Raw genomic sequence first — 27015 nt, 5'->3', positions numbered from 1 at the left:
TGCTCTACGCCCATATGTGTTTAAATCTCCATGATTGCTGAAATGTTCCAAAATGTTCACGAGTGGAAACACACCCATCTTTCAGGCTAACCAAACATACTTCTTTTTTCAGAAATTGGGATCTTACTTTATTTCACATTTAGAAACTTTTCTAAGTCCAAAGTTCTGAAACAAAGCTAAGAATGCACCACTAACCAGACATTAATACGGCTAACAGATATATCAGTTAAAATTTTATGACTTAATGTAAGCTACACTTTTATTGTCATGTACCAATTAGGGTGTTTTTATAAATTAAATGTTCAAATTAAGTAAACACGGATCTAACAATTAATACATTTAGAAACAAATTTAGGTGAACATACACAGTAATACACAAGATTTACAATGCAGCTATAGAATTCCCTAATCAGAATTTATATACATGTAACACTAATAAAAAAAATGTTATTATGTTAAAACCCCCCACGTATTTAATAAAGAACTTATATCCAGTTATATAAACCTTACAACTCGATAATAGGACAAGCAACCCAATTTATAAATGGGAAAAATATTTGAATAGACACTTCAACAAAGAAGATACACAAACAGCAAACAAACACAGGAAGAGATGCAAATAAAGGTCACAAGGAGACACACACCCACGATAATGGCTGAAATTGAAAAGACTGCCAAGATGTCCGCAAGACTGTGAGGGAACCGGAATTCTCATTCACTGCTAGCAGGACTGAAAAACAGTACTTACACTTTGGAAAACAAGATAGCAGTGTCTAATAAAGTAAATTTACTCTGAGCACATAACCCAGTAATTCCGTCACCAGGGGGAATAAAAACATGCTGGCAAAGACCTACATGAGAAGGTTTGACAGCAGCTTCACGCATAATAGGTCCGAAGTGGAAACGACACAAAGGCTTATCAACTGGTGAACAGATAAACTGGTATACACTCACAGGATAAAATACAACTCATCAAAAAAAGATACAATGCTGATTAAAAACAACATGGCTGATACTCAAAAATATTAGGTTAAGAATGTAACCTACATCTCAACCAATATTGCGTAAAAAATTTTTTTAATCAACGATCTAAGTTTCCACCTTAGGCAGAAAAAGAAAAGCAAATTAAACTCACTATAAAAGGAAGGAAATAATAAAGATAAGAGCAGAAATCAATGAAACGGACAAACAACTGAGAAAAACAAAAATGAGTTCTTTGCAAAGATCAACTGGATAAACCTCAAGCTAACATGATCAAGAAAAAAAAAAAAAGAAGACCGAAATTACCAATATCAGGAATGAAAAAGGGGACATCAATACAGATCTTACATACAACAGTAGAGTAAGAGAATATTCTGAACAACTTTTAGATCAATAATTCTTTAGGTGAAAGAGACAAATTCCTTAGAAGGAAAAAAATCACTAAAGCTGACTTAAGAAACACAGTAGATGAATAACCCTGTGTCTATTTTTGAATTCATAAGTAAAAACTTTCCAGAAAGAAAACTCTAAGTCCAGACTACTTAAATGTGGAATTCTGTCAAATATTTAAGGAATAAATAATACCAATCCTATGCAAGCTCTCAGAAAACAAGAGGGAACACTTCTTCAGTTATTCTACTAGGCTAGCATTGCTGATGCCAAAACCAGACCAAAAAAAAAAAAAAAAAAAAATCACAAAAGAAAACTACAAACCAACATTCCTTATGAATATTGACATAAAATTCTGTATCAAAATATTAACAAATTTCATCCAGCAATGTAAAAAACAAACAAAAAACAGATAACATACAACGACTAAGTGGCATTTACCACAGGAATATAACGTTGGTTTAACATTAAAAAATCAGTAAGTGGAATTTACTATATTTACAAAATAAAGGAAAAAAATCATATGATCATCTCAAATGATGCAGAAAAAGCATTAGAAAGAATTCAACACACATGATAAAAACTCTCAGCAGACAGGAAAAAAAGGGAACTCTTTAACCTGATAAAGGACAGATAAAATCATATTCAATGAATAATGAGCACTTTCCCTTAGGATCAGGAACAGGGCAAAGACATATGCTCTCACTACCTCTTTCAACACTGTACTGGAGGTTACAGCCAGTGCAATAAGAAAAAGAAATTGAAGGCATACACACTCGTAAAAAGAGAAGTAAAAACGTCCTTCTCACAGATGCAATGATCATGGGTGTAAAAATCCTAAGAATATATTAAGAAGCTACTGGAATTTAATAGGTGAATTTAGCAAGATAATAGGACACAGGATCAACATGTTAAAAAATCAATTGTATTTTCATAGAATTAGTAACAAGTAAAATGGAAATTTAAAAAAAATTTTTTTTTTCAACGTTTATTTATTTTTGGGACAGAGAGAGACAGAGCATGAACGGGGGAGGGGCAGAGAGAGAGGGAGACACAGAATCGGAAACAGGCTCCAGGCTCTGAGCCATCAGCCCAGAGCCCGACGCGGGGCTCGAACTCACGGACCGCGAGATCGTGACCTGGCTGAAGTCGGACGCTTAACCGACTGCGCCACCCAGGCGCCCCTAAAAATACCATTTACAAAAGCTTAAAAAACATGAAATACTTGGTATTACATTTAAAAAAAAAAGTTTAAAAAATTCCACTTATAACAGCTTAAAAAACATGAAATACTTGGTATTATATTCAACAAAGAATTTGCAAGGCCTATACACTGAAAACTACCAAATACTGCTGAGAGAAAGTAAAGCAGATTTACACGACTCTGCTCAAGCTCGGGAAGACTCAACACTGCTATGATGCCATTGCGTGCAAAACTGATCCATCTCAATCAAAATCCCAGCACTGGGGAAATGCAAATTAAAACCACAATGAGATACTATTCATACTCAAATACTGGTAAGTATGTAGAACAACTGGAACTTCTCAGTCATTGCTGGTCAGTATATAGCAGTACAACTCCTTCAGAAAATAAATTCTTAAAAAGTTGAGTACACATGTAAGATTCCATTTATATGAAATTCAAGAACTGGCAAAAGTCATTTACGGTAACAGAAATCAGAAAGGAACTTTGGATGGGTAGCCAGGGGCAAGGAGTTGACTGCAGGGGCAGAAGAGAATTTTGGAAATACTAGAAGTATCTTTACTGGGCTTGTGGTTATACAGGTATATACATTTTTTCAAAACTTAGTAAAGCTGAACAGTCCAAATTAGTACATTTTATTGTTCGTCATTTTATACCTCAGTAAAATTTCTTTATAAAGTAAAAACTGGGGCGCCTGGGTGGCTCAGTCAGTTAGTTTAAGTGTCCGACTCTTGGTTTTGGCTCAGGTCATGATCCCATAGTTTGTGAGTTCGAGCCCCACATCGGGTTCTGCGCTGAAAATGAAGCCTGCTTTGGGTTCTCTCTCTCTGTCTCTGTCCCTCCCGAGCTCTCTCTCTCAAAATAAATAAATAAACTTAAAAAAAAAAAAAAAGTAAAAACTAAACTTAAAAAAATTGTTATTTAAGTCCATGTTCCCCTCTGCCTAAAAGCTCCACGTCACAGTGGAGCAGGCAGGCCGAGGGGACCCGTGCAAGTCAGTGGGGCAACTACGACCTGACCCAGTTTTTCAAACTGTGCCTCCAACTTCACAGAAGACTCCAGGGAGCATTTCGGCAAGTCTTTAGTGTTTGCTTTGTTTCGTCTCATTTCACTTACTAGTATTTTTTCTTATTTTGTGAGTTGACGGACACCTTTCTCCCCCTTAAATTCAGTTTTCCTCTATCACCAAAATACATTTCCGTCTTTCCTCAGAAGAGTACATTTACTCCCAAGCACGAGGGATGTTCGAAAAACAAAACTATGAACACGTTACCTAGTATGAACAGAACTTTCTTGCCAGGAGCCAGATAAAAAAGAGCTTTGGGCTTCAAACGCAGATGCAGTTCTCCCACCCTGACCACCCAAATATCCAGACTTTCTACCTTATTGCGTTTTCAGACTACTGGCTGCCAATGAGGCGAGTTCAAGACCATGTGCTTCAAACATGGTTAAAACTTTCTCACTCAGGCATAGTTATACAATTTCTTCCCAATACTAAGAGGAGCATGACTCCAAGAAATTGTTTTAAAACCATGATGTTAGACAAATTTTTAGGGTTGACAGATCTCTGCCATGTTTCTTAATAACAAAGGGCAGGAACCACGGCAGCTTTCGGACTCACTAACACCACAAAATAAGGGCACACAGACAGCATCTGAAGGGCATGCTGAGCAGACAGCTCAGTGCGATAATCGTGTCCCTGATGTACACTTATTACAAATATAAATGCTAAGGTACTGGGGCGCCTGGGTGGCTCAGTCGGTTAAGCGGCCGACTTCAGCTCAGGTCATGATCTCACGGTCTGTGGGTTCGAGCCCCGCGTCGGGCTCTGTGCTGACAGCTCAGAGCCTGGAGCCTGTTTCAGATTCTGTGTCTCCCTCTTTCTCTGACCCTCCCCCGTTCATGCTCTGTCTCTCTGTGTCTCAGAAATAAATAAACGTTAAAAAAAATTAAAAAAATAAAAAATAAAAATATAAATGCTAAGGTACTAAGTAGTTACAGGCATCAAAACACAAGTTACTCTTGAATCTGATGGAAAGGTGAAGACCGAACCGTAACAACTGTTAACTGTGCTCCACTTTTGAGAACAGTAAGAACATCAAAGATGGTGTCACGTACACAATCTCGATAATCATAACATCCATGTGATTCCATTAAAAAAATGCAGTTAAAAAAAGACAAAGAAAAAAAGAGAAACTCTTATTCAGAGGCTGGACTTGACACAAACCCACTCGTGTCAGATGATGACAAGCCCGACAAACTCAACAAAGGTCTCTGAGCGGCCGGGGAGGACCACAGAGCCCACGCCTCGGTGGTGCGCAGAGCAATGGAATGCCTGCCAACCACTGAAAATGCCCGACAAAGGCAGAGGCAAGAAAACGTTTTTATGACAAACACACGTCTGAGACCACTCAGTACACAGAACCAATCTTCATCCCCAGAAGAATTTCTGAAAACACTGCATTACTTAACAATGATAGAAAATGACTTCCGGAATGGTGACCTTGAGTCAACAGCCCTTGCTAAAAACAGCACAATGTGCAGTATGTGCTTTATGAAGGCAGCCAGAGTGGTTATAATTGTCATCGTTTCCTAGTTTCAAGTCCTGAGCTCCGGTTATCTCTCAATGTCAGGCATGTAGAAGCCTGTGCTCGGGTTATCACCCCTAGTGCTGTCTTAGAGGAAATGGTATCAGATAGAGTTTACGTCCATGTCCAGCGATGTTTGTAGAACCACCAAAGGGATTCAACAAATTTTTAAGTTTTCAAGCACGTTTTGAAAATGAGGTTTCCCGTTATTATAAAACATCTTCAACAGAAAATAATCCATCCTACCCGCAGGGAGATAACTGCCAGGTCTTATTTGTAGGGTCATTATCGTCCACTGAAATTCTGTATTTTCTTCGACTTTCTAATTGGCTAGTGACGCATCATTCTCAGTTTCTCACTCCCTTTCCATCCCCTAAATAAAAGAACACCTTCCATTTCCTCCACAACGCTCCCTTCCCCACCCACCCCACAGGAGCACCGACTGGTCACAGCACAGCACCCACTGCCCAACGTCAGCACTGGTGGGCTGTGCGGGTTGGAATCTGCAATGCTTAGAGCCACACGGCAATGAGGAAACAGAGTCCTCCTTCTTACTGCGCAGTCTGACCGAGGAGGAGTACGTTACCATCCTGGAGCACCTGGAGCTTAGACTCTTATCAGCCCTAACACAGACAGCCGGTAATCTGCTCCCTCCCCTGAGCCAGACCCTGGGCTGGAACGCTTCACGCCCACTGTCTATTTCCATTTAACCCTCGTAACTGTCCCGTGAGAGAGGTCCTCCTTGATGCTCACTTTCTAGCTGGGCAGGCTGGGGCAGGGAGGTGATTAAGCAACCCGAGCCCTGATCACACAGCCACGAGACAGGAGCGCCAATCAGGATGTCAAAGCTCACAGTCTTCACAGCGCACCAACTGCCTCTGTGGCCTGCGCTCTGGCCGTCAGTCTGTACTTCACTTCTGGAGTTCCCACTGAATGCCACAGACTCCCTTTATCCTGCTTTATTCGACTACAAGGCACGTATCTTCTCTTCGTGCGGCATGAAGTCATTACTGTCTTAACTTTCAAAAAGTCAGAGGCAAATCAAGCCAAATATCATAGATCTGGGCAGCCTTGAAACTTTGCTGTTTGAAAATCACTGTGACACTTAAGTGTGGAAGAACATTACCTGGGGTTACAGTTAGCTGAAAGCAGTGGAGCTTGTTTGGATCAGGAAAATGCACTTTACACGTACCTGCAAAAGAAACAGCACATCAGGAAGGTCTGACAGCCGGCGGCAGCCCTACACAGAGGCTGACCTTGAAACACGCGTGGCGTTGAAGGTGCTGGAGGCGTCTGTAGACCCCTCCTCGCTCTTGGCGTGTCACTAACTGTGCCACTATTGCTAACACTGCAAGCCGGTGGCTTTGCCATGGGTGTCCCTCCTCACAGTCCCGCCCTCTTTAATTCCAAACTGAGATGGCTGCTTTCAATCTTTTAATGATCACTGAAAACTGAGATCTTTCCATTAACTTTAAGAATAATGCTACTTTAGTTTGAAAAGGGAACACCACACTTCAAGGAGATTAATACGTGTGGGTAAGGCTAACTAAACATGGCAAAACCAGAAAAACGCAGGCCAAACTTCTGGGATGTTCAACCACCACCACACTTATTCAGACCCATCACAGTAAATGGAAGCTCAAAAGGTGTCCTTGAGGGGCACCTGGGTGGCTGGCTCAGCCCGTTAAGCATCCGACTTTGGCTCAGGTTATGATCTCACAATTTGTGAGTTCAAGCCCCGCGTCGGGCTCTGTGGTGACAACTTGGAGCCTGGAACCTGGTTCAGATTCTGTGTCTCCCTCTCTCTGTCTGTCCTTCCCCTCCTCATTCTGTCTCTCCCTCTCTCAAAAATAAACATTTACAAAAAAAAAAAAAAAAAAGGTGTCCATGAGGTTAGCTAGCACCCAGTTTACCTGGCATTAAAAAAAAAAAAAAAAGTTTCACAACCCAAGTAGTAGCTCAGCTTGCTTTGTGGATGAAGGGATGCTCTGCTCAGATGGCAGTGCCCTATGCCCCCTGTGCCACACTGGAAGGGGTCTGGTCAACCGGGACAAGGAGTTCCCATAGGAGAAGAGGGAATGGCTAGTGGTGCAGATAGAAGTTGGCCACATCCTACATCTGTTCCTTCAAACAAAGGGTATAGAAGAACAGTGAGTACACAAGGAATAAACACCCACTATACTAGGAAGGAATATGTAGAAACTGTCTATAAAGTCAGAAAATACTACACTGAACTCCTTGGATCGCCAGCTGACTTTATTTCTTACAAGTCTCACCGCAAACATTTTGCCTGGTTTTATAATGGTATGAAATTTCATCGAAAACAGGACAACTTCAATTTTGACTTGGAAATGGCCCTTAGAGATCATCTCGTCCAATATCCTCAAGCATGGGATGATACAAAGGTCCAGAGAGGTTCGGCAACCAGCCCAGAATCACACAGGTTATCAACAAAAGGTTTAGTTCCCAAATTAAAGACTAGTTCATGGCTCTTCTCCTCATACCACACCTCACCTCATGACTTCAGAAACAGGCTGGTGTGATGCGTAAAAGCCATACAAAACTGTTAGCAGGGTTTCTTCCTTTATCAATCTCTGAGAAAATCATTGTAGAGTGAAAGGTAACTTAGTCTACAAGAGCAAGAAGGGGTCTTAGAGATTACACCGTCACATTCCTTATTTTATAAACAAAGAAACTGGGAGCCATGTGCCCAAACCACACGTGTGAACTGCACATGGAATAACTGGAATATGCTTCGTTCTTCCTAATCTTTCTTTTTAAAAAATTTTTAATGTTTATTCATTTTTGAGAGAGAGAGAGAGAGAGAGAGAGAGAGAGAGAGAGAGAGAGAGAGATAGCATGAGTGGGGGAGGGGCAGACTGAGAGAGAGACACAGAATCCGAAGCAGACTCCAGGCTCTGAGCTGTCAGCACAGAGCCTGACGTGGGGCTCGAACCTACAAACTATGAGCTGATGTCAGACGCCCAACGGACTGAACCACCCCAGGCACCCCATTCTTCCTAATCTTAACTTGAAATGATAAATGCTATCTTTCCAGTGAGATGTATGTAACAAAAATGTACGACAAGGGTTTAGAAAATGTTCACGGATCAGCTGAAGTTGGCATCATTCATTTGTTTTTAATACTTGGCATTCTCCTTCATTTTGGTAAAGGTATAGATGTAGAAACCCATCCTTCTAGAACAAATTGGCCCACCAGTAATAAATAAGTTACCAGGTAGATTAAAAAACAATAAAACTACCGAAAGAACCAAACATCTTAAAACTCAAAAAAAGCCTAACAACGACCACAAAAAGTGAAAAGTCAGGTTTTCGTTTTAGTTCAATGCAAGGGCTGTATGAAAACCCGGGACCCTAGCCTTTCCTCTGCCTGCAGGCACAGGCTAGCACGTTCATGCTTCTATCTATGTGAGAGGGAACGTGTGGTTTCGCCAACAGAGAGACCTCTATAAACTTGCCTGCACAGAGCTCCAAACTAGTTCTCAATGCGATGCGTACAAGCAGCACTCTCACATGGCAAGTTATTTTCTTTTCCTTCGTTAACACTTTAGAGAGATACTAAGGATTTATTCTCCAGTGGCTCCTTGTTTGCTCTGTGATGAGATCTGTACTTTTGGAAAGCATGGCTTACTTGTACAAACGAACTTAGACTTCCCTGACTCTGACGGGGCAGAGGGAAGGGAGAAAGTGAGAAAAGAGGCAGATAGCACATACTTTTTTTTATCTGATACCTGGGCCATCAAGGCTAGCGAGATATCTTTTTCAGACCTAAGGTAGTAATTAAAATTCTGGCTTGAGAGCCAATTACACAGTTTTTATAATTTTTTTAAAGTAAGTTCCAGGCCCAACGTGGGGCTTGAACTCACAACCCTGACCTCAAGAGTCACATGCTCTACCGACTGAGCCAGTTTGTTTTTAAACCAAAATTTTAGATAAAGCTGAAGCTATCCTTCTCTACGGGCTAAAACCCAACAATCTCTGTCAGAGTCTTACTTAAGGACAAAATGAACCATGTGTAAGCGGTAACTTCTTATGGTCTTTGATTAAACATATGCATGTGTATATACACAAACCCTTTAAGAGAACCCCAAGACACTTCCTTCCAGTTCTGACTAGAAGAAAACTTTGAGGTCAAGCAATTCAGGGATTCTTTTTTTTTTTTTTAACGTTTGTTTATTTTTGAAAGAGAGAGAGAGACAAGGTGTGAGCAGGGGAGGGCAGAGAGACAGGGAGACACAGAATCCGAAGCAGGCTCCACGCTCCCAGCTGTCAGCACAGAGCTCGACTTGGGGCTTGATCTAACCTGAGCCGAAGTCGGGTGCTTAACCGACTGAGCCACCCAGGCGCCCCTAATTCAGGGATCTTTAAGACATTTTTGACTGAGACCCCCACTAAGAAGCCTATTTTATATCACAACCCACCACACTCATATGTAAATACCATACATTAAAAAGAATTTTTCAGGAAACTGTGTGTACTTACCCTTACAAATGATTCTGCAACCACTTCAGGCGCACCCACCACCGTACTTCTAACTTTAGTTGGTGGCGGGAACGGACCCTCTCTGACCTGTGTCAGGTGGGCCAGATACCAAGTTCTCTCGAGCATTCGCCCAGACCAGGAGACCAACGTACAAAATATTTCGCCTACACTGACAAACATCCTCAACCTCAGAACTGTTTTTTTTTTCTTTTTTTTTTAACATTTATTTATTTTTGAGACAGAGACAGAGCATGAACAGGGGAGGGTCAGAGAAAGAGGGAGACACAGAATCTGAAACAGGCTCCAGGCTCTGAGCTGTCAGCACAGAGCCCGACACGGGGCTCGAACCCACGGACCGTGAGATCATGACCTGAGCCGAAGTCGGACACTTAACCGACTGAGCCACCCAGGCGCCCCAGAACTGTTTTTAACCAAGTATGATGATAAAAAGTCCTAATTCAAAAAAATATTAAAATGGTCAAAGCTTTCAGGCTTTAGTGGTCTTACACAATATGCTAAGTTTGGGAAGGGATTAGTAACAGGAAAAAACCGCACCTTTGACACATCACACAAATGAGCTGCCTGGGGAGTGAGCCTGCTCACAGGTGAAGACCACACCGTGGGTCTCTGTGCCTGGGCAGGAAGGACTGAGCACGGTGAGGACAGCTGGTGACATGGGGGTACATGGCCACCCCAGCCCATGCACAGAGATAAATTACAAGTAAGCACTTTGTGGACCAAAAAAGTGGTGCCGTCACTCACAAAAATAGGACTGTCTGTCATCGATTTATATCTTTTCACTCAAAGAGGACGTGGGACAGGGGCGCCTGGGTGGCTCATTCGGTTGAACATCCAACTCTTGATTTCGGCTCAGGTCATGATCTGATGGTTCGTGAGATCGAGCCCCGTGTCTCTCTCTCCCTCTCTCTCTGCCCCTCCCCAGCTCATGCACGTGCACTCTCTCAAAAAAAAGGACAAAAAGATGATGTGGGACAGAATGCTGTGGAAGAGACACAAAACCTAGCCAAAGCACCTCTGCCATAACAAGGAGAGAGACAGCACTGCCGTGCTGCTCTCAGAAAGACGGTAAATACCTCGCTCTTATCAGAGCCCTGAAAAACTTCCACCTGTTTGCACAAAATTAAAACTTACTCCTAACACACAAAACCAGGCTCTGGGCTCTGCAAGATTATTGCAATGTAAAAAGCTTCTCCGTGCAGTTACCCTGCAGCATTTCCGGTCTGAATGTGGACGCTGTACTTACACGGTAAATTAGCCTCAAGCTCTGCAACCTCTGTGGAAACAAAGAGACCGTCGTTAATATCCATCAACTCTGCACAGAAAATCCCTGCTCTAACCTGGCAACTTCTTCCGGAACGCCGCGGAACAAAACAGACCGAAGTAACTGAAATCTACACTTGGTCTACTGTTTAAGACTTCAAGCCGTGGAATCGCTTTCAAATACACAAAGGGACTTGCGGGATGCCGGCAGATACGGTCACAGGCCCTTGAAAACGTACTTGGTATAAATGAAAATACTTTAAAATTCACACAGAAATCCCCCATAGGTAAACGGTCACTGGAGTCTTTTTGAAAGTCTTGTTCCCCCACACACAGGAACTGCTGCCCTTGGAACGTGATTTATATACGCACCTGTGTCTCTTCTGGTTCTTTCAGACCTGTCTTCCCATGCAGGCTTGCCCCGTGTGTGCTGCAACTTTTCCAGCGAGAGAAAACTCTGCCTCCTGCCAGAGTCTGCTATCTGTTAACATCTCGCGACTGCCCAAGGAGCGGGGCTCGGTGCCGCAGTCCCCGGCCCCTTCACTCAGCAGTGAAGCCCGGCGCCCCTCTGCCGGGACAAAGCTGCAGACACCCCACTCCGAATGCTAAGAGCGGAGCTCTGGGGATACCCGGAAAGAAGCAGGCAGGCAAGTCATCGGTGCCTCAGACACAACAACGTGCTCTGGGGTCCTGGGGGCACAGAGGCCCCCACCCACTGTGGAGACTAGAGGAAGGAGGTCTATGGGCCAGGCTTTCAAGAATAAGTAGAATTAAGTCCAGCAGAAGAGGAACGAAAAGGTTTGCCAAGGAGGTAAGTTAGTGACGGGCAAGAGCACGGAGCACAGACTAGCACAGGAAGGAGAAGGTGTGCAGGGCAGCCAGAGCGACGGGCACAAAACGGCAGAGCAATGAGAAACCAGGAGGGCTCTGCACACAGCCTAGAGTTCTCAACTTGAATCTGCAGAAATAGGGAGCAGAGGGTCATTTCTACCAAGTTTCCAAACTTTCCTCGAGAGGACAACTTCAGAAAGGGCAAAGCGGAGGTCTGGTGACCTATGACACGAGGTGGCCAGGGCCTAGCAAAGGCAGGGACAGTCAGAGAGCCTGAGGGCACAGGGTCTGCCCGCTGTGTGGGGCGGGGGGGGGGGGGGGGGGGGGGTGGGGTCCGAGATGGCGCCGAGAGCTGAGCTGCTGGGGAAGTCCTAGGAGGAAGAAGCTGCAATCCGGGCGCACAGCCAGGGCCAAAGAGACCCCGTGGTGACGCCACCTGGACCTCATGAGACTGACAGGGGAGGCTGGCAAAAAGAATGAAGCTCGGCCGAGAGCACAGAGTCACTCAGGACAAACAGGAGGAAAACGAGGAGACACGTGGGGAACGTAAGTGATTCAAGAGACAGACTGGTCCCAGGGAAATGAGGCCCTGGTCGAAGCCACCGGATGCGGATCGGACCCCGCTGAGGGTCCTCAAAACGGCAGGAAGGCAGGTGGCAAGATGGAAACCAGATTCCAAAAAACTAAGAAGTAAATGGGGGGGCCAAAACACAGAAGCAGTGGGTAGGGCGATTCCTTCAAGTGAAGTGTGGAACGGTGGGCAGGGAAGGGACGGGGGCGCCATGACCTTGGGAAGCTGAACACGGAGCGTGTCAGCGGGAAGACGGGCAGGCAGACGGCTCCACTCTGAGGCTGAGGGCTGGAGGCCCACAGGCCTTTAGTATCAGCTACTTGAGAATCTGGGTACAGACAGGCGGTCCGCTAAATGTGTCCACTCTGGGCTCCAGGTATCTGGAATGGGCATTCAGAAAAGTGGAGTGGGGCAGAGATGGGTGGAGTGAGGGAGCAGAAAGGTGCTCACGTGGTTCTACAGTGTTCTGTCCAGTGCCCTAGCCGGGGAGAGTGTCCTCACTCCTGAGAAAAGGAGCAGATCTCTTCAGCAGAGCTGGGCATGGAGAGAGGAGTGACAGTTCATTATCGTCTTGCTGTGATTGGAAAAGGAACAGGTTCTGTGGTGAGGTGCAGGCCTGGGAAGTCTCTTTTCCTGGCCACCTGGCGTCATGGCACATTTTACATTTAAAATCCAGTCACTTGATAAAACGTAAGGATAATCCTATGAACATTCACTATCGTTTTCTTCCAATGAGCACAGTGAACTTTGGTTTCGTCTTTCTGACTGGCCCGTTCTCACTGTCCTGGGGCCAGGGCACTCGCTAAAGAAAACCTCGAACAGCAAAGGCGGGCCGAGGCCCAAGTGCTACCCGCTCCGAGGACACCAATACCAGGCCCTCCGAGGCCCTCCCAGGGCCACACTCCGCTCTGGCGGCTCACACAGGGCATTCGTTTTATCAAAAAAGTGTACATTTTAACAAATGAGTCATTCATGTTAATCACTTCAAAATAAATGTTACCTGGGGGCGCCTGGGTGGCTCAGTCGATTAAGGGTGTTAAGCGTCTGACTCTTGGATTTCGGCTCAGGTCATTATCTTACTGTTTATGCGATAGAGCTCACATTAGTGAGCACAGAGCCTGCTTAGGATTCTCCCTCTCTCTCTCTCTCTCTCTCTCTGCCCCTCTCCTGCTCACACATGCAAGCTCTCTCTCTCAAAATAAACATTTAAAAGAATAAAGTACCTACATAAAATGTATGTTTTTAAACTGTATTTACATATTTTATTACACTACCATTTAGCTTGTTGCTAAGAACTTACAAGAAACCGTCCTTGAGGGCCCTCATCTTGAGAGACTGAGGTCGGAACTGGCTTTCCCCGGCAAGCCTATCCCGTCTAGTTGTGAAACTCTGGTAGTCCAGTGTGCCCAGAGGATCTGAGGAGGAGGGGGCCACAAAACGGAAGCAAAATATCTAAGGCGGCCGTCTGGTGCCAAGGGTTGGGGAAGAGTGAGGTCAGGACGCAGGAGGACAGCAAGGCACCGACCAGGGGCACAGTGGTGACCGAACAACAGAAGCGGACCCCTGCACCACCATGATGGGGTGTTGGGGCCAGAGGCCTGTGTCCAGAGGAAGCCCTACTGTAGAACAGGAATCCTCCGGCCTGGCTGCATATAGATCACTGGGGGAGTTTTCTGCTGTTCTGCCCACTTATCAAACAACAGCTTTGGTGAGGCACAATTTACAAGAAAACAGACCCACTCTAACTGTACGATTCAATAATTTTTAGTTAAAACCTGGAGTTGTGCATTCGTCACCATAACCTAGTACCTGCTCAGCTTTTACCACTCCTAGCCCTATGCGGACCCACTACACCAGGAGGTGTACGTGGGGCCCAGGCCTCTGAATGTTTTACCCTCCCCAGGTACAGGAAACCGCCACAGGCTACTTGGCCATGCTCAGATATTCGCACGCAGATGTTTACACAGATGGATTTGATAACTTCACGTTGTAGTCTAGAATTTCAGCTCCAAAGATGAGCGTTATGCTTCCGTTTCTAGGTTCGGTGTCACTCAGTCAAGGAGAGTGGACAAGGGCTGGGAGAGCCCCACCATGGTCAGGGCCGCTGCGAGGTTTTGGTCCAAGCGCAGGCAGGGAGCGCAATCTTGGGAGCACGACAATTTCAATCAAGATGCTCAGCATTTTAGCTCAGCCTAGTGCAGTAGATAAAATAAGCCACACACTCCCATGGAGCTGTCACAAATGACACAGTTCGTCTACACTTCAAATGATGGCAAATAAGAATTTATTAACATCAGTAGTCATACCTTAGAATCTACGTACAAGAAGTCTACGGCCAAAGAAATGAGCGAATTGCTTTACACGTTCGAGAGGCCTCTTAGCAAAGCGGTGGCCCTTCCCTGCATGACCTCACTGCCTGCAGGACACTACCCCTACCTGTAAAATAGCAAGACACTCAGCTATGTTTAACCTGCTGAAATCTCGCCTGTGCCAAGACACTAACCCCTCTACATCTTACTGGCCCTACCTTTCATCTTGCACAATTCCATGGCTGCACAACTTCCTCTGAAAACTTAGACTCTTCTCCTTTCTAACTAAAAAGCAAACCACAGAGCCCACTCCAAGCATGCCTGCACTGAAATATCAGATTACAAGATCCACCTCATGACCGCGGTGGCCCTCACACGGCACATACCCGCCCCTTTCTGCCACAGGCTGCTGGCAGCACAGCGCTCTTATTGTTTCCACACTGCCTGCCACTCAAATCTGCACACTCTTCATGGCAGGGCTGTACGGTGTGACCCAGCCCTGCAACCCTAGCACTCGGTCTGGGGCTTGGCACACACACAGGTCGCTCAGGAAATGCTTAACGGATAAGCACACTTGCCCGAAAGCTGGCGGTGCTCCTGGTGCGCATGTCCCGAGAGTGAGAAGCCCTTCTCCTCATGCAGTTAGGGACCAATGCATTCCCAAGGTGCTGTGGAAGTGTGTTCCCCCTGAGTTCCTATGTTGAAGCCCTAACCCTGTCCCCACATGTGATGGCATCAGGAGGTGGGCCCTTCAGGAGGCGATCAGAATTAGATGCGGTCATGAGGGTGGGGCCTTCACAATGGCATTAGTGCCCTTGGAAGAAGAGACACCAGGTGCCTGCGGGCCAGGAAGGGGGTCCTGACTGGAACCGAATCCGCTGATGCCTGGATTTTGGACTTCCCAGCCTTTGAGCCACGAGAAATAAATGTGTGTTGCTGAAACCACCCAATCTATACTATTTGCTTACGGCAGCTTGAGCTAAGACAAAAGGTCAGTCACAGACGCACGTGGTTCTTGGCAAACGCCAGCTCCAAGCCCCATCAGGCAAGGCAGCTGGGCCGCCCCACCCAGTCACCCAGTCAGTGATGCAGCTACCTCCCAGAGGCCTTGATTACCTCCTTCGGCCTGAACCACTACCTCCGCGATTTCTTTGACCAGAACTTTCTCTCAGCTTCCCGCCTGTCTTCATGCACTGAGCACCCCTTCTGCGCTCTCAGCATCCACACGCAGTGCCCTTATCTGGGAGACACCCGAACTAAGGGCATCAGCTCTCCCAGAGACGGCACCACCCGCACCCAGGCCTGAGGACCCCACGGACCCTCACCTCAGCCCTTCCGCTCCGTCTAGGGCCCTTCGGCAGCACACTTCGGAGTGTGGGCCCAGAGCACCCACGGTCCCTTTCACACTCAGGCCGCAACCCGGAAAACCAGCACAGCTGCCGCAGCAGAGACTGGTATTGATGGGAATGGAGCCCAAGGCCCCCACCACCCCCACTCTCAACAGGAGTGGACAAGGGCAACCTGAAGCCTCATCCGCCTTCCACAACCCTCCCCGCCCCCCTGGGCTACCGGGCCCACCCACGTGGGGCCACCAACCTTGCTGGGCAGCTTCAATGGTATTCTCGGGGCCAGCTGCCTTAGCTCCATGTTAGCGGGACTCCTCCTTCTAGGCCACTGCTCTACTTCTTAAAATACATACTGTAGCGGGGCGCCTGGGTAGCTCAGTCGGTTAAGTGTCCGACTTCAGCTCAGGTCACGATCTCCACGGTCTGTAAGTTCGAGCCCCACGTCGGGCTCTGTGCTGACAGCTCGGAGCCTGGAGTCTGCTTCGGATTCTGTGTCTCCCTCTCTCTCTGTCCCTCCCCCCCCCCCCTCAAAAATAAACGTTAAATAAATAAATAACACATACATACATACTGTAGTTCTGCTGAGTACTCTGCCAACATGGCAAGCCCAACCCCGAGCCCACCCCCAGACTCCTGGGCAGGGCCTGGCATGGCGACAGCAGCTCTGGAGAACAATGAACGGTTCTCTTTCCCCCACTCTTCCAGGAACTGCACTGGAACGGGCCTTCCTATCCCATCCCATGACCAGACTGCTCATGTGGACACAGCAGTTCACCTGAGGCCCCGCGTGGCACCCCGAGGACACATCTGCACCCTAGACCCTGGGGAACACATGCAGGTGGGTAGCCAGGCCTCTCTGCTCCAGGCCTGGAGCGTGGACAGCCACACAGCACAGCCCCAGAAGCAGAAACCACCTGGGGTGCGGGGGCTGATATGGATAAAGGTGCACACGTTCATTCTGTCTTGTTCCCCTAATTCCAGGACTGACCCTGAACTCAGCTCGGTCCAAGTCTCCACACTGAACAAAGACTCACAGAGGTGAAAGGTTCCTGCTGGCATGCCTGGAGCCTCTTGGGGTCTTCGGGGGTCACTAACAGGCTGGCACACAGCTGGACTAAAATGTTTGTTGAGTGAAAAAAGGAAAGAACACAAAGACACATATGATCCCATTGTACAAAAGGGGCTAAGCTTCTGTCGGATGAGACTCTAGCTCAGTGGGCCCATAAAGGTCCACCAGGAACTTAGTCCCACCTGCCCTGTGGCTAAAAACACTGGCCATGGTTCCCCAGTTCGGCTCAGACCTGCACAGATCTGACACGCTCTCCACAGTGTCCCCAGGTCCTAGGATTCAGGGCAGACAGCAGCTCCCAGTCTTAGCCTGGAAATAATTGTTCTGCAGCCTCCAGGGGCTGCTGCTGCTGCTGCTGCTATAAGCATCACCCCAGTTCCAGCCTGGAGGACGTCCCTGACAGTTACCCATGAGATGCGGATGAAAAGGTGGTATGACCAAGGTGCCAGCACAGGAGAGGCCCCCCCTGGCCGGCTGCTCCCAGGCAGGCTTTGGTTTTTCCAGGGAGAGGGACTCCGGCCTCCCAGAGGCAAGAACAGGAACAGGAGCCTCAGCTGTGCAGCCACAACTGGCCCTGCCAACCTCTGCTCTCTCCCACCCATCCGCTCCGCCCTACAGCCATCTGCACCAAGCCACATCCCAACCTCTGGGCGACAGGATTCACCCCCACCCAACCTCCCCCCACCACACATGGCTGTCTGCACATGGCCTTCAGCTCTCAGTCCTTCTGGGAACTGGGTGGGCTGCACAGACTCCCCGACTCCAGGCCACAACCCTCTCGGGGCAGCCCCCGGTGGACAACTGATCAACACAGAGCAGGAAGACCTGACCGTCTCGTCTGACTGGGGACAGCTCCGAAGGCTGCACCTGCCGAAGCAGGGGCTGTCTGGGGCCTTCCCCAAAGCTCCATTTCTTATTCTGCCTAAGCCTGCCTCCTTCCTTTCCCTCCACAGGTATCAGTCCCAGCGACACTGCTTCCTAACGCTCCTGCTGACAAATTCCGCATTCCCAGGAACCCAGCCCATGGCACCGACTCGCAATACGCTTTTGTGTAACCTAACGATCCTCATGAGTAACATTCTCACGTGAGTCCAAGTCACAGCCCAGGACGACAGTCTTACTGAACTCGGACGCCCGACTTCTCTCAAAGTTCCCAGAGGGGGCCTCCCCGGCCTCCCCTAATCACCCCCCGAGTGCCCCAAAATGCTACGGACTCCTGGACTCCACACACCACTTCCACCATCAGAAACCTGCAGAATGAAAACCTCTGCCCCACCCGGCCAAGTAAAGGAGTGCCCTAGGTGCAGACCAGGCGATCAGGGACCATCAGAGCACCCTTTAGTACGCACTGGTTTTTCACAGCCCCCAGTCTCAGGTCAGGCCCACCCCTGCTCTCTACCCACCCTCCACCACAAGCCCAAACTGCTCACCCCTCAGCCAGCCCAGCCTGGGCCAACAGCCACCTAGGGCAGACAGAGGGCAGGCCACGTGAGGGGTGTTACTGAGCCCTGCTACCCACAACTACCCCAGAAACCTGATCATCACCAGTGTCGTAGGAGGATGGAAACAGGTGGCCTCATGAGGTGGTTCTTTCTGCACCTCTCTCTGATGAGTCTCACAAGGTCAAGGACCTTAGCAGGGCCCTGTAAACCCTGTCAAAGACATCTGTCATGGGAGGTGGAGCAGAATCCAGCTTTGTGGGCCTCAATGGGCCCCTCTGGGCTGCATTGGGTCCTAGAGCCATTTGAGAGCTGGCAGGTGAATCCCTGAGCAGGTGCAAGGTGTGCAGGAGCCTTTGCACCCCCCCCCGAATGCTCTTTTCAATGGACTTGCACTTCTGCTCATTCAGATCTTGCTTGCCAGGTCTGCTCCCCCAGCGCCTGCCCCACCCCAAAACGTGGGTCTGGCTCTCCTGCTACAATAATACAGTTGTAATCTGGGCAAGTTTTTTAACCTCTCTGAGTCTCAGTTCCTCAGCGACAAAATGAACCACCCACCTGGCAAGGCTTAGCAAAAGGTAAATGACAAGTGCCTTATAAAGTGTCCAACGGAGGGCCTGGCCCCATGTGCCCAGTGTACAAAAGCTGTTATGAACCATGACAAGGGATACGGTGAAGCAGCCGGGACAGTCTACTCGTGGCTTCCCACCTGCTCCTCCTCAGCTAACATCTGGACCTTCCTCACTGTAACTCCCAGGCGCTAAAATACTCTCCACTTGAGGACAGCGTCAACACCGCTAACCCCTTCCTCGGTTTGCGTGGCTCCTGGCTTCCTCTGCAGATGGAACCCTCGAGCCAGCATCTTGGAAAGAGATTCAAGTCCTATCAGGCCCATCAGGTGAGGAGCCGCGTCCCGCATCCCACCTGACTCCCGCAGCGCCATCACAAATTCTGAATTCAATCTGACGGCATGGGTAGAGTATCAAAACGTAAAAAATGCTTTTTCCTCCATCGTTACCCCATCATCCATCTGGCCGGATAAACCCGAGCTAAGGCAAAGTGCAGGAAGAGTGAGGAGGAGGGCACCGCTGAAGACTCCCCGAACCTGACGCCTTCCTGGCCCCCACTCCCGCCCAAGGGCAGCGCTGATTCGCTTCTGAGAAGGACAACAGCGCGTTCACACATCCCAGCTCTCCTGCCATTAGGTCCGTTTCAGGACATATGAATGCCAGTAACCTCATGCGGTCTGCCTGCTGCAGCATGAAAACAGGCAGTCCTAACTGTGTGGCCCTTCTTTGCTTCCTAGCTCTACACACTTAAATGCAAACACATGCCATAAAGTAAAAAGTGCTGCAAATTCTAAGCTTTTAGGGCAGGAACTATTTCTTTTTTTTTTTTAATATGTAATTTATTGTCAAACTGTTTATTTCCATACAACACCCAGTGCTCATCCCAAAAGGTGCCCTCCTCAATGCCCATCACCCGACCTCCCCTCCCTCCCACCCCCCATCAACCCTCAGTTTGTTATCAGCTTTTAAGAGTCTCTTATGCGTTGGCTCTCTCCCTCTCTAACCTCTTTTTTTTTTCTTCCCCTCCCCCATGGACTTCTGCTAAGCTTCTCAGGATCCACATCTTCTGTAGTCTCACGACCCTCGGAAACTGTCTCTGCACGTGGCAGCTATAAGTCTGTTCGAAGACTGAACGCAAAAGTTCCATACCAACACGGGCATGTTCACAGACACGCACACTCATACACATTACACAAACCCTTCTCCAAAGACGAGAGTTCCAGGCTACTGTTATTAACTCTGTGAAGAGAACTACTTGCTACAAGGCTCTCCTCAGGCTGTGACTTGAATAAAGTACAGAAGGATGCTGAGAGATTACTGAATCCCACTCCCTCCCTGTACAGACCAGAAACTGGTGCCCAGGTGTGGGAGAGGGACCCTGGAGCTTCTTGTGATTGAGCACAAGAAAGGAAGGGACTCCCCGGCCCCACACACACCAGCCAGACAGACGGCACCGGGACCAGTCCTGGGCCTGCTGGCCCCCCAGCACCGACATCCTTCCGCCAGCATCCCGGCAGCCCCTGCAGAGCACAACCCGAGTGCGTGAGACACGCCGTGCTTTCTTGCCGTCGGCGTTCCTGCAGTGTGTGCACAGTACAAAGTCCTTGGAAGTGACAAGCAAGCACATCCTTCAACACTTTCAAGTAAGTATTTCTATTCAGCAACAGGCCACTTCGCATCCCAGAAGAGCCTCCAGTCAGACTTCATTTTGTTACAGGATAGAAAACAGCTCACATGGATGACATCACCTTTAACAAGCAGCCTGTCTCTCACAGACACCCTCCGAGTGGAGTCGGAGGCCGTGGCTGACGTCCGGGACCCTTTGAGACCGTCATCCCGCTTCAGTTTGCTCGCAAGCGTCAGCATTACTGCCACCTTTCCCCTGAAAGACAGACCGAGGGCAGGGTTAAGGACACATCTCTAGACAAAGACTGGAAGCCGAAGACAATACAATAAGGCGGCTAACAGTTTCCTAGAACTTCGTTACAGAAAAACTCAGTATGTGAGGTGTGTTCCTAAGACTGGATTCCTTCATAATCAATTTGGGAAATCTCTATGCTATCCTGTATAAGTCTGATTTCTTAAAGCATTAATGAAAATTTTAAAGAGAGAGCCACGGGGCACCTAAGCGGCTCAGCTGGTTGAGCGTCCAACTCTTGATTTTAGCTCAGGTCATGATCTCATGGTTTATGAGTTCGAGCCCCAAATCAAGCTCTGTGCCGACAGCTCCGAGCCTGCTTGGGATTCTCTCTTCCTCTCTCTCTGCCCCTCCCCTGCTCTCTCTCTCAAAATACATAACCTTAAAAAAAAAAAAAGAACTTAAAAAGGAAGAGCCACGCATTTAACATTCACCGGACACCAGGCCTTGGGATGTACTGGTAACAGGGCTCCCCCTGAGCTGGTGGTCGAGCAGAGCCTCCACCAACGGGTTCCACGTGGGTTCACCACCACCCACCGGTTAAGTGTGCCCTTCCCCGCTGCACGGCCCGTGCACCTGTGGTGTGGCCCCACAGTGCCCGGCCCGCTGCAGACTTGCGGGGAGCATCAGCCCTGATGAGGGAGCCACGCAACGCTTTGTTTTCCTTCTTCCTCTAACAAAGGCATGGCTGGAACCCTAAGAACCATCTTTGCACTTACTTATGATGTGTCTTATTTACATTTTTTAGGCAGTATCAACATGGATATTAAGTTATAATTAATGCACCAAACTGGATTCTCTTCACTGGCTGCTTCCAGCTCATCTGTGTTTCAGGCACCCCCACTGAAAGCTCACTGGGAAGGACAATAAAGATCAAACACAAAAATTGGTCACCAGCCCAATATTTCCATAATTTCCTTTGTTACTTTAATATTATTTCCTTTCAATACCACTCTGATTGTTTTCAAAAGAAAATTACCTAAAACTTCCAAATGAAAAACTTGACCCAAACACAAAACTTTTAGTTTGAGGCCAAGCTATTGAATGCCAAAATAAGAACCCCCCCCCCCCCCCGCATTGGTATTTGTAACCATTAAAAAAAAAATTTTTTTTTTAATGTTTATTATTTTTGAGACAATACGAGAGACAGAGTGCAAGCAGCGGAGGGACAGACAGAGGGAGATACAGAATCCGAAGTGGGCTCCAGGCTCTCAGCTGTCAGCCCAGAACCCAGCGCAGGGATGGAAGTCACGAACTGTGAGATCATGACCTGAGCCGAAAGTCAGACGCTTAACCGACTGAGCCACTCAGGCGCCCCTATTTGTAACCATTTTTAACCCAGATTCCTAACATAGCTTTTCACACCATCTTCTGTGTACCTCCCCCTTCTCCAAAGACTGGTGGATTTTATTTTCCATTATTTGTACCATTAAAAAAAAAAAAAAAAATACTGAATAAGATCTTCTGCATTGTATGTGACCTACACATAAACACACACCTAGCCCCTTTAAGAACCATTGGTCTAAATGCTTCAAAAGATGGTTCTATTACACACAGGGTTCACAAGCTCCTAACATTTCAAATCTGGAAAGGATTCCTCCCTCCAACCCCCAATTCCCACTCTTTTTTACTGATGTGGATCCTGTGACAATGGGGGCCCAGGAACGGCCTAGTCTGGGGCCACTCAGCTGCTAGGAGCACTCACGGAAGAAACGTTAGTTTCCCTCTTGGAGATGATGAGCACATTTCGGTCTTGAGTGTGGTGACGGCTTCAGGGCTGTACATATACGTCAAGACTGATCTAACTGCATACTTTAAACATGTGCAGTTTCACGTACTTCAATCACACCTCAATAAAGCTGACACAAACGCGAAAAGATACCAACACTGGTTTCTGCATTGCCACCTGACCACGCCATCCCCGCAGGTGAACCTACACAGCAGCCTGGACCATAACCACCAAATGCACATCTTCTCGGCTTTACCCAGGGCAGGGAGGTATCCGTTCAGGGACCTCACAAGGAGGTGCCTGGCAGTGGGACAGAGTCAGAAACACCCATGGGGGCTCCCGCCTGCAGCACCACCTACAGCTGGGCTCTCTTGCTCAGTCCCCACCTGGCATGATCTGGTCGGGAATCCCTTCGGCAGATGTGGATCACAAAACAGTGTTTGCCTCCCCAGCCAAGCCCCACGCCACACACCCAGCCTTGAGCACATCAGTCCTGCCACACGGTCAGGGCTGCTGTAGACAAGACATGCACCTTCACGAAGTCTGCTCGGCTTGTACCCTCTAGCTGACCGTGCCAATACAAAGACGGCAACAGTAAAACAAGAGCCCGGCGTGCGTAAAGAGAGTTCTAGTCCTAGGAAAGTTATAACAAAGAGTCCGGAGGAGCAAGTGCCAGGGCAGGGCACACGCCTGGTCCACACCCAGCTCCCTGGGACCTGCACCGAAGGAGCCGCTCAGAGGGTCCTGGCAAGACTCGTTGACAAAGAAAGGCTCTCATCAAGACACTGTTCCGTGTCACTGCTCCTGAGGATTCGGCTTCTTTTATAAGCCTACTACCCCACACCGAAGTGGGCAGAATACGCCCAGATCTCAACCCCACCCGGAGTCGGATTCCCGGCTTCTTCAACAAATTTGTGGCCCTTAATAAATACACTGGGCACTGACTGCAAGGGATAAAGACAATGACACTCGTGTTTTGTTGTCCCTCGAAGGGAAGACTAAACTTACTTTCCTAGCATTCTAAGAAACCCAAGTGTATAATGACCACCTATCTCTCCATCTGTATCATTACCACAGGCCACTTCGGGGATGAACCTAAGGCCTGATTTGGAACGTTTCCATAGCTGTTAAGTTAATTCTCCACAAAGAGACTGGAACAAAAAGAATTATTCAAACTGTCAAGAAGTTTGCTGAACACCTGCCGTTGCTTCCGAATCCTCTTTGCCTTCTGTAATATGCTTCACCCACGGAAGACCCGGCTTAAAACTGGACGGTCCCTTTGCCGCAAGTTCGGCCCCGTTAAGGCAGCACTTTTGGGGACAGATCAGCCGTATCGAGTGGGGTCCACGGTCTCTAAATGCCACAAGCCCCAACTGGCCCATTCAAGTTTCTCCTCTGGGTGGGAGTTGCTCTGACTGTTCAAAAGAGATTCTGGCGTGCTATTTACTAGTCTCATGGTTAACGTTTACTCGGCATTCCGGCCTACGGCCGCAGGGTCAGGCCATGCCACCTGTGCAGGGACACCAGGGGCCAGTCAGCTCACGGGGTGAGGAAGTCATTTACAATCCTTCCTGCTGTGGAAAAGTCCCAATCTTAGAGTAAAAGGTAGAACTGCAGGTCACTAGGGGACAACCAACTTCTCTAACCACAGTGGCCCAAGTCAGGGCACAAAAAAGTCCACGGACTCCCCTCCTCCTTCAGAATGCCGGCCCTGAAACCCCACCTGGGAGGGGAGTCCCCCTGCTTGGCTGACAGACCTCGGGAGCCCAACCCTTTATTTTCATTCGCAAACCCACCCCCTCCTGCACTGCCTACTAGTAAATCGGGGTGGGGGTCCTCCAGCCGCACACCCCCACCCTGCTGTCCCCCACCACTCACCCTCATCCCCATACCCAGCCAGAAATCCTCCGGCAAGCTGGCCTCCAACCCCTGCTCCTCAACACCTTGCCCGTTTCTGGAAGCTTCTGTTCAATCTGGTGCTGTCCAGGTCTGGAGTGCCCTCCGTCCCTTCCCACCTAATCCTACTCCTTCCTCAGGACAGCAGATTCCGACAGCTCCTCCAGGAAACCTTCTCCGGCCACTCCCGATCCCTCTAGTCCCCGCTCCGGGGCTGGAGGGAATGCAGAGAGGGCAGGGCCCAGATCCCTCCTGTGACAGATGAGGAAACTGAGCCCAGGGCGCGGAGGGCCACACCCAAGATTACACACCAGCGGAACCAGGTCTGGCATCTGAGACCCAGTGGTACAGATGGTTCCAAGACGCCCTCCCCCTCGGCGCCCCCCTCGGTGCAGACGAACCCCTCCACCCAGCCGCGGCCGCCCCCACCGCGGGGCAGCTGCAGGCAGGCGGGCGAGGCGGGAGTCCCGCTCCTCACCCCCGCCGCTCTCCAGGCCCGGCCTGACTCCCGACGCGGGGAGGAGCCGGGCGGCCTGCGTCCGGGTCCCGCTTCCCCTGGCCACGGCGGGCTGGTGACCTTGGGCTCCGTTGCCTTCTGGACAATGCGGCCGGCAGCTCCCCGGCGACGGCGGGCGCGAGCGAGGCCGTGCGAGCGCCGGCACAAGCAGACGCTCACTGCGGGCCGCCCCTCGAGCCCGGCGGCGGCCGGCGCCCCAGCCTTTCCCGGCCAGGCCGTCCAGCCCCGCGTCCCCGGCCCCCGGCCGTGAGGAGCGCGCGGCCTGAGGCGGCCCCGGCGCCGCCCGCCCGCCCGCCAGCCCGCCCGCGGCACCGGCGTCGCCTGGAGGCCCGCGGCCGCCCCTCGCCCGCCGCGGGGCCGCGCGCTCCTCACCTGGGCACCCCGAGACAGGCGAGGCGGGCCCGGCACCCAACACCATGCCCGGCCGGCCGGCGGCAGCGGCGGCAGCAGCGGCGGCAGCGGCGAGACGCGGCCCCTCTCAGCCACACCGGCTCGGGGCGGCGGGACCGGAAGTGGCGGGGCGGGGACTCGGCCGCTCTCGCCCGCGGCGGCCGCGACTGCAGCGGGCGCTTTAAAAAAAAAATTCAAAGCCCCGACGAACTTTATTTGGAGCCTGACACGCGAACAGCGGCGTGAGCCCGCCGGGGCTGGGCTCGGCGACTAGCTGCCCGGGCCTCGCTCATTGGCCGAGAGTGCGTCCGGGGGCGGGCGTGAACTCGCCGCCTCTGCTGATTGGAGAGTAGCGGCCAGGGGCGGGGTTTCCCAGGCTGTTCCGGGAGCCTGCGCACCCGAGTGTCCGGGGCTCGGAGCTGCAGTTCCTACTTCCATTGATTTCGTCGTGTGCCGCGCCTTGATCTGCGGCCCAGGGGTGCTGGGCGCTGCCTGCGCTGGAGGAGTGGCTGGGCACCAGCTGACCGCCTCGGCACAGTGCCCAGGGTGCAAAGGACCGGCCGCCCCAGAGCCTGAGGCGGGGGGGAGGGGGTGGGAGGGAAGTGGTCGGACGTGCAGCAGTCGCCAACGCCCGGGGTGCTAAGGCGCAGCCTGCAGGAGTGCGTCGGCGCTTTCCTGATCTTATCTGAAAGGCTTTTATTCCCCCTTTCGTCTCCTACACATCAGTAAAGTACTTTATCTAGATTTCTAGCTTGTTGAGTACACATTCTCACGTCCGTGTCTGTCTCTGTGATTGAAATAGGCGTTGGGTTCGGGGGTGGGGGTGGAATCAGACAAGGGTCCTGGAGGAATGGCCATCTGAAAGATGAGGTTCACCACGTGGACTGGGAAGAAAGAGCCAAGGAGTTAGAATTTTGTTTCCAGAAGCCCCGTTGAATGGGGAGTGACTAAGTTTTCTTTCTGAAAGAAGCTTCTGGCTCTCAGTGAGCTGGTGGGCAAGGAGCCAGGCAGGGAGGAGACCGGAGTCAGGAAGACCAGTGAGGAACACAACCCTTGGTTATTCCTTCTGTTTTGGAACACTCCCTCCTTTGCCTGGCTGACTCTTGTTTTCCTAAGCTCAGACACCACTTGTTCAGAGAGGCCCCAAAATGTGGGCGGTACAGGTGTCCCTCTGTGACTACACTGGAGTCCTCTGCTTCTCCCTTCCCGGTCCCGGAGGCTTCTGCCACTGCCTGTTTCCCTAAGTTCAGCTCCTCAGTCCCTCCTGTGCCGTGTTCCCCATCCTCTCCTCCCTCCCCCATCCTGTCACATAACAGATGGTCAGAACCCATCTGCTTGGGAGTATTGCATGAGCTGGTTGCAGAAGTCCTGGCAAGAGAAAAGAAGATCTTGAAACAAGGCAGCCGGTGAAGGTACCACTGGAATGACTTGAGGGCCGGTCTCACTCTCTAAGGGGCCACTGTACAGTCAGGCTGCCCCGTACC

At 49.6% G+C, this 27015-nt stretch overlaps 1 protein-coding gene across 3 annotated transcripts in view; it reads right to left on the bottom strand.

Moving 5' to 3' along the window:
• UBE2F (ubiquitin conjugating enzyme E2 F (putative)) overlaps window positions 1-25682 on the bottom strand; it is a 53834-nt gene extending 28152 nt beyond the window's left edge. The window contains exons 1-4 of one of the 3 annotated variants that reach the window (XM_086720079.1): window positions 25514-25676; window positions 20830-20963; window positions 10931-10960; window positions 6290-6355 (exon numbers count right to left, since the gene is read on the bottom strand). In XM_086720079.1, the coding sequence (XP_086576205.1) occupies window positions 6290-6355; window positions 10931-10960; window positions 20830-20947 (214 nt within the window). In that variant the 5' untranslated portion in view covers window positions 20948-20963; window positions 25514-25676. Of the gene's footprint in view, window positions 1-6289; window positions 6356-10930; window positions 10961-20829; window positions 20964-25513 lie in introns of all 3 variants that reach the window. The other 2 variants (XM_086720080.1, XM_086720081.1) reach the window with 2 other exon arrangements.
• Between the last annotated feature and the right edge of the window lie 1333 nt (window positions 25683-27015).

Source organism: Puma concolor, chromosome C1, assembly GCF_028749965.1.
Source record: "Puma concolor isolate L17-30 chromosome C1, mPumCon1.1.hap2, whole genome shotgun sequence".
NCBI lineage: Eukaryota > Metazoa > Chordata > Mammalia > Carnivora > Felidae > Puma > Puma concolor.
Note: the sequence above shows the minus strand (reverse complement) of the source record. Positions and strands in the feature narration are given on the sequence as shown.